Source organism: Physeter macrocephalus, chromosome 1 (assembly GCF_002837175.3).
Source record: "Physeter macrocephalus isolate SW-GA chromosome 1, ASM283717v5, whole genome shotgun sequence".
Taxonomy (NCBI): Eukaryota; Metazoa; Chordata; class Mammalia; order Artiodactyla; family Physeteridae; genus Physeter; species Physeter macrocephalus.
Window position 1 is genome coordinate 78,767,476 of NC_041214.2, and position 14,604 is coordinate 78,782,079.

At 46.0% G+C, this 14,604-nt stretch overlaps 1 protein-coding gene across 1 annotated transcript in view; it reads right to left on the minus strand.

Moving 5' to 3' along the window:
- Nucleotides 1-8,398, minus strand: part of ETV5 (ETS variant transcription factor 5) — a 55,727-nt gene extending 47,329 nt beyond the window's left edge. The window contains exons 1-5 of the mRNA XM_007117530.4: nucleotides 8,222-8,398; nucleotides 5,003-5,121; nucleotides 4,780-4,867; nucleotides 4,600-4,647; nucleotides 4,456-4,506 (exon numbers count right to left, since the gene is read on the minus strand). Of these exons, the coding sequence (XP_007117592.1) occupies nucleotides 4,456-4,506; nucleotides 4,600-4,647; nucleotides 4,780-4,867; nucleotides 5,003-5,047 (232 nt within the window). The 5' untranslated portion in view covers nucleotides 5,048-5,121; nucleotides 8,222-8,398. The remainder of the gene's footprint in view (nucleotides 1-4,455; nucleotides 4,507-4,599; nucleotides 4,648-4,779; nucleotides 4,868-5,002; nucleotides 5,122-8,221) is intronic.
- Nucleotides 8,399-14,604: the final 6,206 nt, after the last annotated feature.

Below are 14,604 nucleotides of genomic sequence, written 5' to 3' on the forward strand. Positions count from 1 at the left end.
GCTATCAAAACAGGAAGGATTTCAAATCATTTAGTCCCTTCTCAATGGTAAGGTGATGATGGGCTAGCTAACAAAGACTTTGAAAGGTTTGTAAAACTTGGAGTCAAATAACCTCCAGTTTTCATCCTCTTGCTTTAGCTTGCTTGTTTCTTCTCCCTACCTTCAGAGCTACTGGCTCTGGATAAGGATAAAATGATAGGCTTGACTCCCTCAAGCCTCTTATTTTTAAAGTGCCTACTGTTTTCTCTCTTACCTTTTATAACAAAAAGACTTTAGGATGCTCCTTTCATACAGAAACGGCCCAAGGACACAGAGCAAGTAAATGTACAGTTTTGCTACATCATGTCTGGGGCCAAAATGATGTGCCCTCTCCCAAAGGAAGGCACTCCCTCTACCGTATCAACCTCCTATGCAGTAAACAAACAAACAAAAAACCAGATGAATAATATATAGAAACAGGATTAAGATCAATGTATTTTAGGCTCAAGGGCTGCCATAACAGTTAATCCTATTTCCCCAGTCATCTATTGCAATGTATTTATGAAATGTCGATTTTTATCAGTTAATTAGCCAGTCCTTAGGAAATTACCCTTACTTCCTCCAGTCGGTCCATTCTTTTTGAAGCACATATCTAAAAAGAACACTTCCAGGGGAAAATAAGGTCATTCAGATTTTAAAACAATTCTTCAAATTATATTTGGTACAGAGACCATCTTTTAAAACAAGATTTTACCACACCTTCTCCCCAGCATAAAATATTTTAGTTATTCAAAATGCCAACAGGTAAAACAGTCACAGTTCAAACAAATGAGTAAGATTTTTAAAAATCAGAACTGAAATCTGCATTTAAAAAAAAAACCCATTTATATATGCTAAAATCTAGTAATTACCCTAAGGTGCCCAAACAGTCAGCTCAGAAAAATGAATGTCGACTACCCACCCCTACCCCAAATCTAAGCACTTTGAGTTTCATTCTCATCCATGGTTTTGATTTGCAGCTAATTCTGTGAAAATGTGTAGTAAAAATGTGTAGTACACATCTATCTACTGACCCAGATTCCGTGGTTTGGTAGTTCTGTGTGTTAAGGCACATGTAGCTACACACTCATTTATAATATATAGGATATATATTCATAGTTTTATCTGTATACACACTAATGTCTTCTAGGAAACATGTCTGTTTCATAATTTTTCTGTTTTATAATTTCTCTTTCTTCCAAATCCTACATGAAAAAACTCAAAGCACCAAGATATTGAATTGGTTTCTTGGGATTGTAGAATGAAGAGAACTGTGGGTTAGACTGAGCAGCCAGCACTCTCACAGGCCTTCTTGAGGGCCAGCTCCAGGTATCTGAAATAATGAGGGAGAGCCCTGAGCATCCCTGAGCGTGACAGTGCTCCCTGGCTCTGCAGCTTCTTCAAGGATATGATTTTATACATTCCCCCCCCTTCATTTCACTTAACCCCTCCCATTTTCCCCCAATCACTAGTCAGTCTCCCCAGCTATCTGGACCTTGTCATAAGTAAAACGAAAGGGTTAGGCAAGACCCTTTAGTAAAATGAAAGGGTTAGGCAAGACCATCTCTACAAGGGACCTCTAGCTGAAACAATCTGGGATCTTCAGGATTATTTATCAGGATCAAGGGACGATGGATGGCATTGGCAGGACCCCTATGTCTATAGGTTAAACTTTCTATTTCCTTGAATGTGACCTTTAGGAGTTTCCAGGCGGGGGATACTTTACTAATGTCTGAATTTGTGACGTAAGGGGAAATCTATACAACTAGAAGTAGGCTGGGCATTTCTATAAGACTTATAAGAACAGTGGTTTCATTATTTAAATCACACTTATAGATGGATGCCTATGGGTAGGAACCCAAATCTAGAAAATTTACAAAATATAATCTCTTTAGAAGTTGAGTTTACAGTGCTTATCAATAAAAGGTAAGCCATAATCTTCAAACCTGACGTTCTAAAAGAAAACGTTACCCACATTACTTGGTATTTCTTTTTCTCTCTCACACACACACACACAAACTCTCACACATACAAGATGGAAAATTAATCAAATCATCAGTAACAGGAAAGGTAGACTACAACTCGTGGCAGGCCACAGAAGAATATTTGCAGAAACAAACGTTTCTGCTACCCTAGGGAAGAAGTTTGCTTTACCTAGCAAGTGTGAGTTTGGTTTATAGTTCATTGATCAGGTGATTCAAACCAATTCATAAGATTTCATTAAATTTAAATGAGCTTCCCCCCTCCCCTGGAACAATCATGGGCTCTTCCAAAAGGTGACTGGAGTGGAAGCTGATCCTCAGCAGGAGGTTGTGAGATGCACTCACAGAGAGTCTGCCCAGCCCTGGGCTCTGCCAGCTCCAATGAGTCTACACTGCCTGTCTCAACTGCAGTCAAAGCAGTTACACATGTAACACCAAGGATAAATGGCTCAAGGATACACCTCCCCACATTTGTGTTCCTGCCTAACCTCTATTTGAATCTATCCTTCTTGAAGCTCCATCTCCAGAAATAAGAGTCAGAGAGGGGGAAAGAATTATTAAGAGACTTTTTGAGGCTACTCAACCATCTGCTTTATCCTTAAAAGACAGAAAAGCTCAACCTTAAGAAGTTAAAGCAAAAAGCAAACAAAGTAAGAAACACATCACACTTGGTAAGCAGAAACATCTCCCAAAGCAGCTCCATTTTAGGTATGGCACTTTAATTAAAGAAGTTAGCACATTCTATTTGCTGAGCAGGAATTATTTCTAAGGAGCCAAAACACATTTATTGATTCCTTCACTTTAGCTTCTTCCTGCAGATAAATATCTCTCCAAATATAAATCCTGTTTGCTGACATCTTTCTCTAAAGAACATACCTTTGATTCAGCACATGAAATCAACCTGAATGCAGTCATCTCACCTTCCTTTTAACTCTTTTGGGTTACAGAGAAACAAGTGTCATAAAAGCATTACCTCTGCCAAGAAAGCCACCTCCCAGACTGCAGTTTATGCTGCTCTGAGCAAGAACCGGAAAGGCTGGGCCAAATTGTCAACACGAAACAAAGTAGGATTACAAATCCTGTCTTTTATCTTGTGCGCGCGCGCGCGCGCACACGCACACACACACACTCTTTAGGTTATCTTTATTTAGACTTTTAGTGGCAAACTTCCCAATCACTTGAAAGCAATCAGAGGGCAATAATTAACATGCATTTACTCTCCTATAGAAAACATTCACAGCAAGCTATGACAAGGCTAAGGTAACCATGCATCTGTGGGTTACAGTTTGTTCCCTTTCAAAGTTTCCCAGCACTGCACCTTGAATACGAGGCCTATCATTAAAGAATGTTTAGCTGGTACCTCTGGTCTTTCATTTATTGATTTAGAACACCCAACTTTTACTTAGACCCAAAGATATGCTCTCTCCCAGTGGCATTTTTACACACACACACACACACACACACACACACGGTAAAACAAAGCTGGGAAGAATGTGTTGGTGCAAAATGAGAAATCGAATCCTTGCCTGGCTCAGGTGCTTGCTATTATAAACTATGACTAAGACACGAATTTCTCTATGATGCAACTCTCAAGAGAGGCAGCATTTTTCTCCAGGCCTCTCTTAAACCTGCTCATTCGCCAGTAACTAATGCTCTCTAGAGCTGCCCTGTGCTGCTCAAATTTCATCAGCCAGCTTTGTCCTTGATAGCTCTTCCTGGACCATAAAATCTTCCAGACCTGTTGAGGACAGCCCCAAAAAATCAGTGTAATGCGAACTGCGCCTGTGCCAGCACGGAGAGCCGTCTTTTGAGCTCCCACTGCATTTGTTATCTCAGTGATACGAGCACTTAAAGACCATTTTAAGAAAGTTTTTACTCTTCTCTGAATGATAAAGTCCTGACAACTACATGAAAAATAAGTGTAAATCAGGTCAGTCTGTGACCACTTTCTGTCAACTTCGAACTAGAAACAAAATTGACAACATGTTTGGTGAAGAGACAATTAACTGGAATCTTCCATTAACTATTTTCTGCACCTTTAAAAGAAAAAAAAAGTCAGGCTCATGATTTGCATCAAGGATTTAATTTATAAAACAAACCCCAAAAAACCACTGTAAAAGGATGACTGATTTATGGATGCTTGGTCCAACAACTTATATATTTCAATTAATTTATCATTTGGATCTTGAAGCCTTGCAAAATTCTTAGGCAAAAAGACATTTTAAGATAAAATCATGTTCAGTAAATCTCACCTGCAATACAATAAAAGCACTTTAGAAATAATTTCAATAAGGAATGAAACAAATTCAGAGGGGGATTATGAATTATTAAAAGAAACCAAACACATTCCACTGTCCAATTATGCTGGCTACAACTGGAAAGAATATTCTAGACTTGGATGATCCAAGACCAAACAATTTCAGAACACATGTGCCACCACCAGAAAGGTACTTACAGTTATCAGACTGAAAATCTGGGACAAACTGTTCGTCATCAGGAACTTGTGCTGGAAAAGAGATTTTTATTTTAGACCTTTAAGTTTTATTAAAAAGCACAGTAAAACGTTTTATGTGGAAAATAGGACAGCCAAGAAACTTGCCTTCAGCTAACCAAGCCTCTTGAAGTTGACTGAGATCCTGAAACAACTCTGGAATTGAAAACAGAAGACACCAGAATGAGGAGAATTCTTCTGCTAGGGAGAAGAGGGAAGAGTTGGCTGCATGCAGCTTTCGCGGGGAGCCATGTGAACAAGCCACAACAGAGGGGAAAGCTTCACTACCTTCAGAATCATGAGCCAGATCAGTGTCCAAAAACTTCCTCTTTCTGTCAATCACAGGCCGCCCTCTACTCTCCTCTGACCGAGATTTCTGAAAGAGGCCAAGAGACAGTGAAGACTCAAGTGTAATAAAGGGGTCCAAAGGGGGTTGTGCCATAAACCAATAAGGAGAAGACTCATGTTCGAAGAGGGAAGACAAAACAAACCAAAAGCCACATAAACTTACCCCTGGGACCATAAAAGGGACTTGTTGATCATAAAAACCATCCATGGTGCTTCCAATGTCTCTAATGTCACTTTGGAAGGTCTCAGCATTGAGTAATTTCTGGGGGGAAAGGGGTCCTCCTGTAATACGAATTTGGGAGATTTTAACCGAGAGGGGGGAAGAAAGAGAAATGAAGTAATTTTATATTGCTTGTCCTTTTAGGGCCTGTGCAAAATCACTACCTTTCTCTGAGGTAATTAAAGCCCACTTCAAGGTGTAAGCTTTACAGACTAACGCTGGGCTTGATTAAGGGCATCAAAGATTCATGGTGTACTTAGTGCCAAATCCATTCACCTAGTCAGTCTTTTAATCTTTTTCCCTCTCTTTTATTTAATAGGTTTACTACTACCTGTTCCCTACCAAAAAAAAAAAGACCTTATTTTCATTAAAAAGGGCGATTTCAAGATTCTCTCCATAAGACTATTCCCCAGGGCGTTTGTAGTGTCAGGGTTTTTTTTTTTAGACATAATTTAATTTTTGACAGTACAGTGACAGGAAGGAGAAAAACTGGGTTTAAGCATTCCAAATTATTTGCAATTAAGAATCTGACATACATAGTGTTTCTAAAAGTATTTTGTAGGTCAGTGGTAAAACACTAAATATAGTTCCAGGAATACAACGATCAGTGGTATACTTATCTTCATACACAAGTTTTTATTAAAACTTAAACCTTCTGTCCAAACAGCTGTAGTGTCTGTAATGTCACAGATACCTCTGTGGCAACTTACAGATATGTCTGTGATATCGCCAACTTCTTAAAGAATAAAGTAGCTATGAAAAGTAACGCATAAAGTCAACTAAATTCCACTGCACATATTTTAAATGCATCTCTACCACAGATCTTTAAAAAGCATTAAAAGCAAAAGATACATGGAAAGAAAAATGAGTTTATTATAGTGAAATCATTTTTTCTCAAACATGACCAAAAAATAAAATTAAACTTGTTTCAGCACTGTCAAGTGTTGGGGCTGGGAAGGGAGGTTGGGGGTCAGAATGGAGAGGAGGAACTTTTTCTAATTTGAGAGATATAAACTAACAATTTTAGGAAAGTGCCATTTTCCCGAACACTGTTTTATTCTTCAAACAAAAACGCAGTTAAGTCAACAAAATGGGGGAAACATTAATTTCACTCATCCCAGCTCTAAGCAATGCGAAACACTTGAGGATAAATCTTTTCTTAACTTGTATACAAATTTTAGATAGGGAACTTTTTCTCAGTGGGCAATTCCATCCAATTTGTTTTTCACACTGTGTGAAACATATCCAATTTTTGGAAGTTAGCAGGATACGAGGAAACCCTTCACGGCCAGCCTCCTCTCAGCACTTTGGTCCAAGTAATAAGATATTTTCCAAGTCAAAGAGAAAGAGGGAGAGGAACAAAACTGCACACTTCATAACTTCCTAGAAAAACACTTCGGCTAGCCTGCCTGCGTGCCTTCCAAACAGCGCTAAAACGTTCAGAATAAAGCTTCTTTCCCAAATGTCACCAATCCGTAAACAAAATCTGAGGGGCATCAGCAGTGAGTTGAGGGGCAAGAAAATGAGTTCTCTGCAGCCTTCAAAAATCTGTCAGATTAAATAAATCGTGGCCTTAGAAATTCTGTAAATGTCTATTGGGAGAAGGGGACAACGGGTAGGAGATCGGAGGGGGAGATATTTTCAGAGTCTCACGATGAAATACGTTGCAAAAATACTTCACCATGAAGAGCAGAAATACCTTTTAAAAAATTAAATGAAAGAAAGAAGCGAACCCAAAAGAGGGATCAAGGATCTTTAACGCAGCTCTCAAAGTTCAAGGGCTAGAAAAATCGTGTTCAAAGTGTAATTTTTTTTAAAGCCTGAAGGGAAGGCTCGAGTTCATCCAGGAGTTTAAACCACTTCCTTTGTGCCCCCCCCTTCCCGGGGCCCCCAGGAAAAACTTTAACACAGCGCAGCGACGCGATCGAGGCCCCTCCCCCGCGGCGCGCAGCGGGCCCGGTTTTATGAATGAGAGCGAGCCGCGGCCGCCACATCAGGTAAAGGCTGTAACTGGATCCCTCTCACTGGGCCCCATTCACAAAACAAGACACACTTCCACCCAATTCCCAGCCTTCTCCATTCAAGAAAACTCCTTCAGATGCGCCCCCGCCCCCACTCCCAAAGCTCGCCCAGCCTCCGACGCAGGCCCCTCACCCCACCGTCCTAGGAAGAAAGCTCAATGCTTCATTCACAAAAAGGGAAAGAAAAAAAAGCCGCAGGGAGCGGCGAGCCAACGAAAGAAACCCGCTTCATTCATAAAGTCACCCACATTCATAAAAACGAGCTGCGGCGCCAGGCGCTACCAACCGCCTCCAATCGCCCCCCCCCAAAAAAAACACCCTTCCAAACATCTCTCTTTGGCACCCCTCCTCAATCAGGACTTCGGCTCCCCCAAAGGTGCCCTCCCCTCTGAAAACACGGTCAGATCCCAAATCCAGCGCGAGGCTCCAGCATCTCTCCATCCCCCGCCCTCCGCACCCATTTTTTTTCTTTTCCACCATCCCCAGGCCGCGGTTCTGATGCTCTCCTATTTCTCGAGAATCGCCATGCAGCCTGACGCCCTCAGTCTGCTGGGGGTGGGAGTGGGGGGACTGGGTGTCCGCTTTCCACAACCTGAAACTTGCAAGGCCTTCATAAGTTCCTGGCCGACCCCCAACCCCGGAGGCTGCACATGCCTATGTCACTTAACCCCTCCAGGTGCTGGGGTGGGGGTGCATCACTCTCAAACAGTCCCCCTAAGCTGCTTCAGCCCCCTCCTCCCCCCTGCAAAGATCTGCCGAGTGCCTCTTCTCGCGAGCCTCCAAGTCCCCTCGGGGCTCTCAGGTCTCCAGAGACTGTAAAGCCCGCAACTCCCCGCCCCTCCATCTCCACCCGGGAGCCTCCGCACCTCTCGCTCCCGCTCGCCTCCCCCGCGACGTGCGGAAACCCGCTCTCCGCTAGCTCCGGAACCGTTAGCCGCCCCCGCCCGACGCCTCCCAGGAACCGAACCGGACCCAGCCGCGGGAGGAGGGGGTGATCAGCCTCGGGAGGAAAGGGGACCCAACCTCAATAGAAAGTGCACCCGGACTCTGAGGATTCTGAATCAGCCAGTGAACTCTCGCCGGCTGGGCCCTTCCTGGACACCCCCTCCTAAGCCCCCTTGTCTCCTCGACGCCCCCTCACCTGAGGCAGCGGCTCTCCTCCCCTTGCAGCGGCCCCGGGGCGCAGGCGCGCTCACGCACGCGCGCACCGGGCCTGGGCGCCTAGGCTAATGGCTGGGCCGAACCGCTCCGGGGACGCTGAACCGCTCCGCGCACCAGCCGCTGGACTCTGCGCCGCAGCTGCCAACCAGGCTGGAGCGCTGGCCCGGCCCCCAGCGGCCTGCCGCTCCGCCCTCTGCTATTGGCCCGCGGCTATAGCCCAGCAGCGTTCCCATTGGCCCGAGGCCGCTCCAGCGGCTGTCCATCACCTCTTGTTTACCCTGTCTGCGGGCAAATCCAGCCAAGCCGCCCCATCAACTCCGGTTCCCATTGGTCAACAGCGCGTCCTTCCCCACCTTTCAAGGGTCTGTTTTACATAATTTATGCACCGGGGGGCATTGGCCAATCAGCACAGGCTTGTTTATGTAATGAATGTAAGGACGTTTTTCATTCATAAAAAACGCGACCTGAGGGGGAAGCTTAGCTGAGTCAGTGAAGAACTTAAAGGGGCCGAGGGCCTCGAGGAGCCGCAGTTACTTCCTTCCCTGCAGCTCTCCCAACTTTTTACCGAGGCTTGGCTCTTTCCCCTTCCCCATTCACCCCCAACTTCTCTCCCCCACCCGCCCCCAGCAACACCACTGCCAGGACTGGGCCGCTGGGCGCCAGTCGTTTGCAGCTGCAGCACCAAGCGAAGTTATCATTTTAGAATTCGGGCGACAGGAATCCGTCATTCCACCCGGAGAGAAACTCGCTGACCGACCTGGGCGTTCGGCCCATAGAAACACAGAAAACGGAAACCGAGCGCTCTAATCTTAGTTACCTTTAAAAGAGGCCTTAATTTCCTTTAACTAGGTTTCCAGTGGGGGAAGAATTAGCAGCATCTCCCTTTAAAATCTGAGCTCTCAAACAGATTTTAGTTACTATTTTATACTGGCCGGCCAAGGCCCAACCAAATCCCGTTTTCTCCCCACGTCTGATTGCGGTTTATAACCGCCAGAGTGGGTTTTGGACCCGAGATGAGGGAGGGTCGGCGCTCAAAGAAATCCTCTCCGAGGACTGCACCAGTCCGCAGACCTAGAAATAGAAACATAAAGCCCTCCGAAACGGGCTTGCAGAGTTAGATCGCCTGCCTCCCTCCCGGGGCTGCTGTTTTCCATTTAAGTGTTGAATGCAAGATGGTGTGTTTGCGAATTAGATCTCGTGCAGCTGGGAACGACGAGAAGCTACTCCGCTTGCCAAACGACCGGGCACTAACTGCAATTGCTGAGATTCTTAACAGGGTGTTCCAGGAAACAAATAAGCAGTCCTCTCCCCTCTCCGCCCCCTCTGCCCCCTCCTGCAAGGCCGTGGGACGGCTCTGTGCTCTCCCCCAGGATGCTGGGGCTTGTGAGGGAGCTCTTCTGTTCTCGTTCTGTTCGTGTGCCCTGCCGTTCACCCCCGTGTGCCGGCGGTGGGGAAGAAAGACGCCAAGTATCAGGGGAGTGCGCCTAGAAAAGGGAGCCCCAGGCAACTCTGGGGCTGCCTCATACCACCACCATGGGGAATGCAGTGTGGCTTTCTGGGAAAAAAATTTTAAGTAAAAATTTGCCCACTTTCTCTTCTGCTTCCACTTATGGGTTCTTGGTCTGTCGTTTATAGCCAAGAAATGTTGGAATTCACCAAAGGAAACCGGGATTTCGGAGGCCCAGTGCTGACCAGGCATGAGACTTTGCACGAGAGTGGGGTGGGCATGAGCGGGTGGGTGGGAAAGCGCTCTGAACTTTTAACAAGCAGTTCCATGACATTTAATTTCCTAGGGGAGCAATTTGCTACCTACCCCAGCTCCAGTGGAGTTTTCCCTTCGTGCCTCTCCAGGTAGTGCCATTTCTGTTTGGCGGCTAGAGTACAGCCCTAGCCCAGTTGTGCTCCCAGTGTGTTGCTGAGGGCTGTCTCCCTGGCCAGACTCAGGGCCCAGATTGGCTCCCCAGTCCTCCTCCTCCCCAGCTTGTCTGCCCCCATCCTGCCCCACCTCATCCCATCTCATCCTGCTCTCTGATCTAGTTTCTCCAGAAGAAATTTTGAATTCCTCTTCGTTTCAATCTGTCTTCAGGCCTCAGCCTGGTAGGCCTGCAGCCCATGGGGCCACATAAACCTTGGTGCATCATCACACTGGCTATAGGGAAACAGTGCAGGACACTTCACAGCGACTTCCTCCATGGGGTTGGACTTGAGGCCTGGAGTGTGACTTGGATGACCTTTGCCTGTAGCCAAGGCTCTCCATCCCACCTTGGGAAGAAAAGCTGATATTTCTGGATTAAGTAGTAATAAACAGCAGCTTAGTTGGGGGGAGGGGAGGAGTTGAGGGAGGGGTTTTTATGAGAAGATTGTCACAGACACAAGATCATGGAGGGATTTACATCAGAGTAAAGCTCTTGCCAATTAATTATTTAGTCATTCGGTAAACATTTATTTTGTACTCAATACTCGGCCAAACCCTGTGCTCAGCAAAAAAGTTACAGAGATGAGTAAGATCCAGTCTTTGTCTTGGAGGAGCCCACCATCTATTGTACCACTTCAACGGCTGAAGTTTACTTAATGTATAACCTGTTCATGCCATGTACAATTCTCTACAGATTATCTCATCTAGTCCTCATAAGAATAGAACTGAAGTGGTCTCTACTGTTAATATCTGCACTTTATAGACAAGAAACGGAGGCACAGGGAGATTAACTAACTTGCCAATAGTTGCACAGCTTGTAGGTTTCTGAACCTGGATAAGCACTAAGGCAGGCAGGCTCCAGAGCCCATAAGTGGCCGACTTAGCATGTGCCTTTGTTGCTCAGGAAACCACCAGGAAATATCATTTGAACCCCAAATGGTAGAGGGCAGAACTGGTTGAAGTCACAGGGAGGCAGATTTTTAGCTCAGTATCAGGTTCGGAGGAACTTTGGAATGTTTGGAGTGGCCCCAAAAGGAATATTGCTGCTGGTAATGAGTCTCCTGTCACAAGAGGCATTTACGCAGAAAGATTTAGTGCAGAGATCCTACTGCACTGGGTGGCGTAGATGAACTCAGAGGATTGCTCCAGCTCTGAGAATATGACTCGTGTTGGACAGGGGTTCAGGCCCTGGGCCCAGGCACCTTGCCTCTGCTGTGAAATGTGAGGGTATCACTCATGATGAACTACCTTGCCAGACTGACGCCTGGGCCCAGAGTTTGTTCCTTCCTGTTAAGTGTTTATGATGGTTTTTTTTTTTTCTACACCTCTTCCTTCTTTTCTTCTGCTTCTCCTTAGTGACTTACCTTCCCCTCTCCCGTCCCCATCCCACTCCCGTCTTCTTGAATTATCTTTGCCTTTGAAAAGAGCTAAGGGTCGGTATTTAGAAGTTCTTTGTTTAGTACACCGAGTCTTTCCTCCTAAGAACATTACTTACATTGGAGGATTTGTCTAGCCTCTGTTCTGATGTACCATTCCCTCTCCTTCAGGAGAGAAACGGGACTGGAAAAGATAACAAAAAAGAGAGACCAGCCCTCTGGAACATTCATCTAGTGTCAATCTAGCCTTTGTTCTCTGGCAACAGCAAAACTCAATCACAGTAGGATAACTAGCCCCTTGTTCTTCGATTTGCAGTGTGTTTTCAGAGGAATAACACAGAAGGATAGAAAAACAAGTCCCTTGCCTCCAGCCTGAAAGCTTCTGTTTCCCTTTAGAGGACTGCTTTTAAAGTCTTCCCCTAAAACCCCAAAAGCGAGTTAAAGTATAACGCAGGTAACCCTGCCTTGAGCTGATCACCAAGATGGCAGTGGGAAATGTGGCAGCATGGTGATCTTGGTCTCTCTCACAGTGGGACAGTGCCTCCCCTTCCTCTGATCGAAATGCTGCAGGGAGTGTGGCCCTGTCTGGAGGTGAGGGTGTGGGCTACATGACCCTGGCGGGGGTGGTCCTTTCCCATTCTTGTATAATACAGGGGAAGGGACTCGAGAACTGCGTCAAAAAGGTGCAGCAACGTTTTTCTTGTCTTCAAGGGATAAAGCATTCTATCTGGTTGGCACACCTTCCTTTGTAAAATTCAGATATAAACACCCTAAAAACTGAGGCAAGAAAAGAAAATCTTTTAGATTCAATGTCTCTTTAAACGAATAGGTGCCATATTGTCTTCAGGGTTCTTTGTAGTCAGGGAATAATAATAGCTGACATTTACTGAGTGCTTAATATGAGCCAGACACTTTTCCAAACACTTCACATGTATTAGCACGTTTAGTCCCAACAACAGCCCTCTGAGGGAGGTACTATTATTATCACCTACACTTTTCACAGATGAAGGTTAGGTGCAGGGAGGTTACATAAATTGCTACATGGCTAGCACACAGTCAGAGGGAGACTGTACCCACGGGACCCCCTCCAGAGTCCGGCCAGTAACCACTCTGCCGGGCTGTCTCAGCTCCAGAGAAGGTGTGTGTACTTAGTGACAGTAGCTGACACCAAAAAATCATGTTACTGCACCAGGCCATTTAGGGGCTTTGCCTGTACTAACCCCCTTGATTCTCCTAACAACCCTGTGATGTAGATACCATTATTATCCCTATTTCATGCATGATGAAACTGAAGCACAGAGAAGTTAAGTCACTTGCTCAAGATCGCATAGCCAGTAAGAGTTGGAGTCAGGAGCCCACCGCAGATCTTGTACAGAGTCCTTGCTCCGAAACACTTTACTATGAAGTCTCAGCTCCAGCCACCTTCCAACTCTGTCGGTTTCCCTCATCTTGCCTTTGGGGCTCTGGCTGCTTCCTTGCCATTCCCCTGAGAGTCACTGTGCTTCCTTGGGAACGTGCTCCAGCAAATCCAGGCAGACTTCTGAATTATTATCTTGGGCCAGCTCCGATTTGTCTTCATTAGAGCCATGTCAGAAAGAGACTAGAAATTACCTGTACTGAGCATCCCCTAGATGCCAGGCTCTGTGCTAAGACACTTCACATACATTGTCATTTAGTGCTCCCATTCCTTCTTGGAGGTGGTGATAATACCCAGTTTGCAGATGTGAAAACAAAGGGTCAAAGTGAGATTTTAAAAACCATGTCTGAGGCTTCACAGTCAGGAAGGAACAAGCCAGGCTTCTGATCCAATAGGTTGACCCTGTGACCCATTGGTCTAGTGGGGCCTCATTCCTTTCCCGGCTCATTTCTTGAGCTTGAGGACACCCTCTCTCCTACCTCTTTCTCCTAATTCTCAATTCTTAGACTTTATAAAACATCCACTATCAAGAAAACTTGGGGGCACATGTTATATTTAGATTCCTGACTTCTGAGGAATTTCTTCCTTAAGCCCCAACCCTTACCAGAACCGTAGGGTGAAAACCTTTGGAAACTTCCCATGGCTTCTTATTGCCTTCAGAAAGGAGTAGAGCTCCAGAACAGGATCTTTACTGCTTCCTGGTGACTCTGCAGCCTCTCCTGAGCTTCCTAGACCGTGGGTCCGGCCATGCAGGACAGAGCTGCCTGTTCCTTGAGCACGTCACCCATCAGCATCCTGCTCTACCTCTGAGGCCCATGAAGGGTCCCTGCATGAAAGAGCCTCAGGTTGCTGGGCTTCTGGGGGCTCCCATGTCTGATCTTTAGAGTTTTCCTGCTCTTTTTCCATAGTAGGTTGTCAAGCGGAACTTCTCAATACGTTAAGAACATGCTTTTCCAGCAGCCCCTCATGTTCCCTGGGATTTTCTGCCTCCGATGTACCACGTGCTTGGAAATCAACAAATCAAGGGAGTTTGAAACGGGCCTCCACGGGTTCTGAGCGAGAGCTAAAGGGCCCCCTCCAATGAGGAAGTGGATGAACTTGAATGTGTAGACTTGGCAAAATCTATTTTGACCTTTCGGAGTCCTCTTTTTGCTTCCTTCTGTGCCGTTAGTGGAGAGTTTCCTATGGCCAGGGGTTAACCCTTGCTTGGATGTGCTCAGATTTGAGCCCCTGAAACCTGAGTAGCAGGGTAACCTAGAACTTGCCCTCCTCCAGCTGTGAAAGGCTTGTGGCGTTGCCCCAACACCCTACTGGGAGAGCAGGCTGAGGGGATGGTGGGGCTGGGAGGTGCATTCTCTCATGGGCCTGCTTCACTGTGGCAGCTGGAGAGCGGGTGGTGGCTCTTTCAGCTCTTGACTTGGTTTGTGAGTGCCCACCCCCGCTCGGGCTCTGTCAGGCCTGTGAAGGGGGCTGTATTTATTTGGAGTTGGACAAAAGGAAGATCAACTCTGCCCAACTGCTAATAGAGCCCTCAGGTGAAATGCTCCACCAGTGTGGATTCTATCACAAGGCTTCAGATGGGGCGTCCAGCCTGCCCGTTCACCCTGCAGCAGTCTTCCCGCCTATTGCCACCTGAAGCCAAACAATCAGCGTGT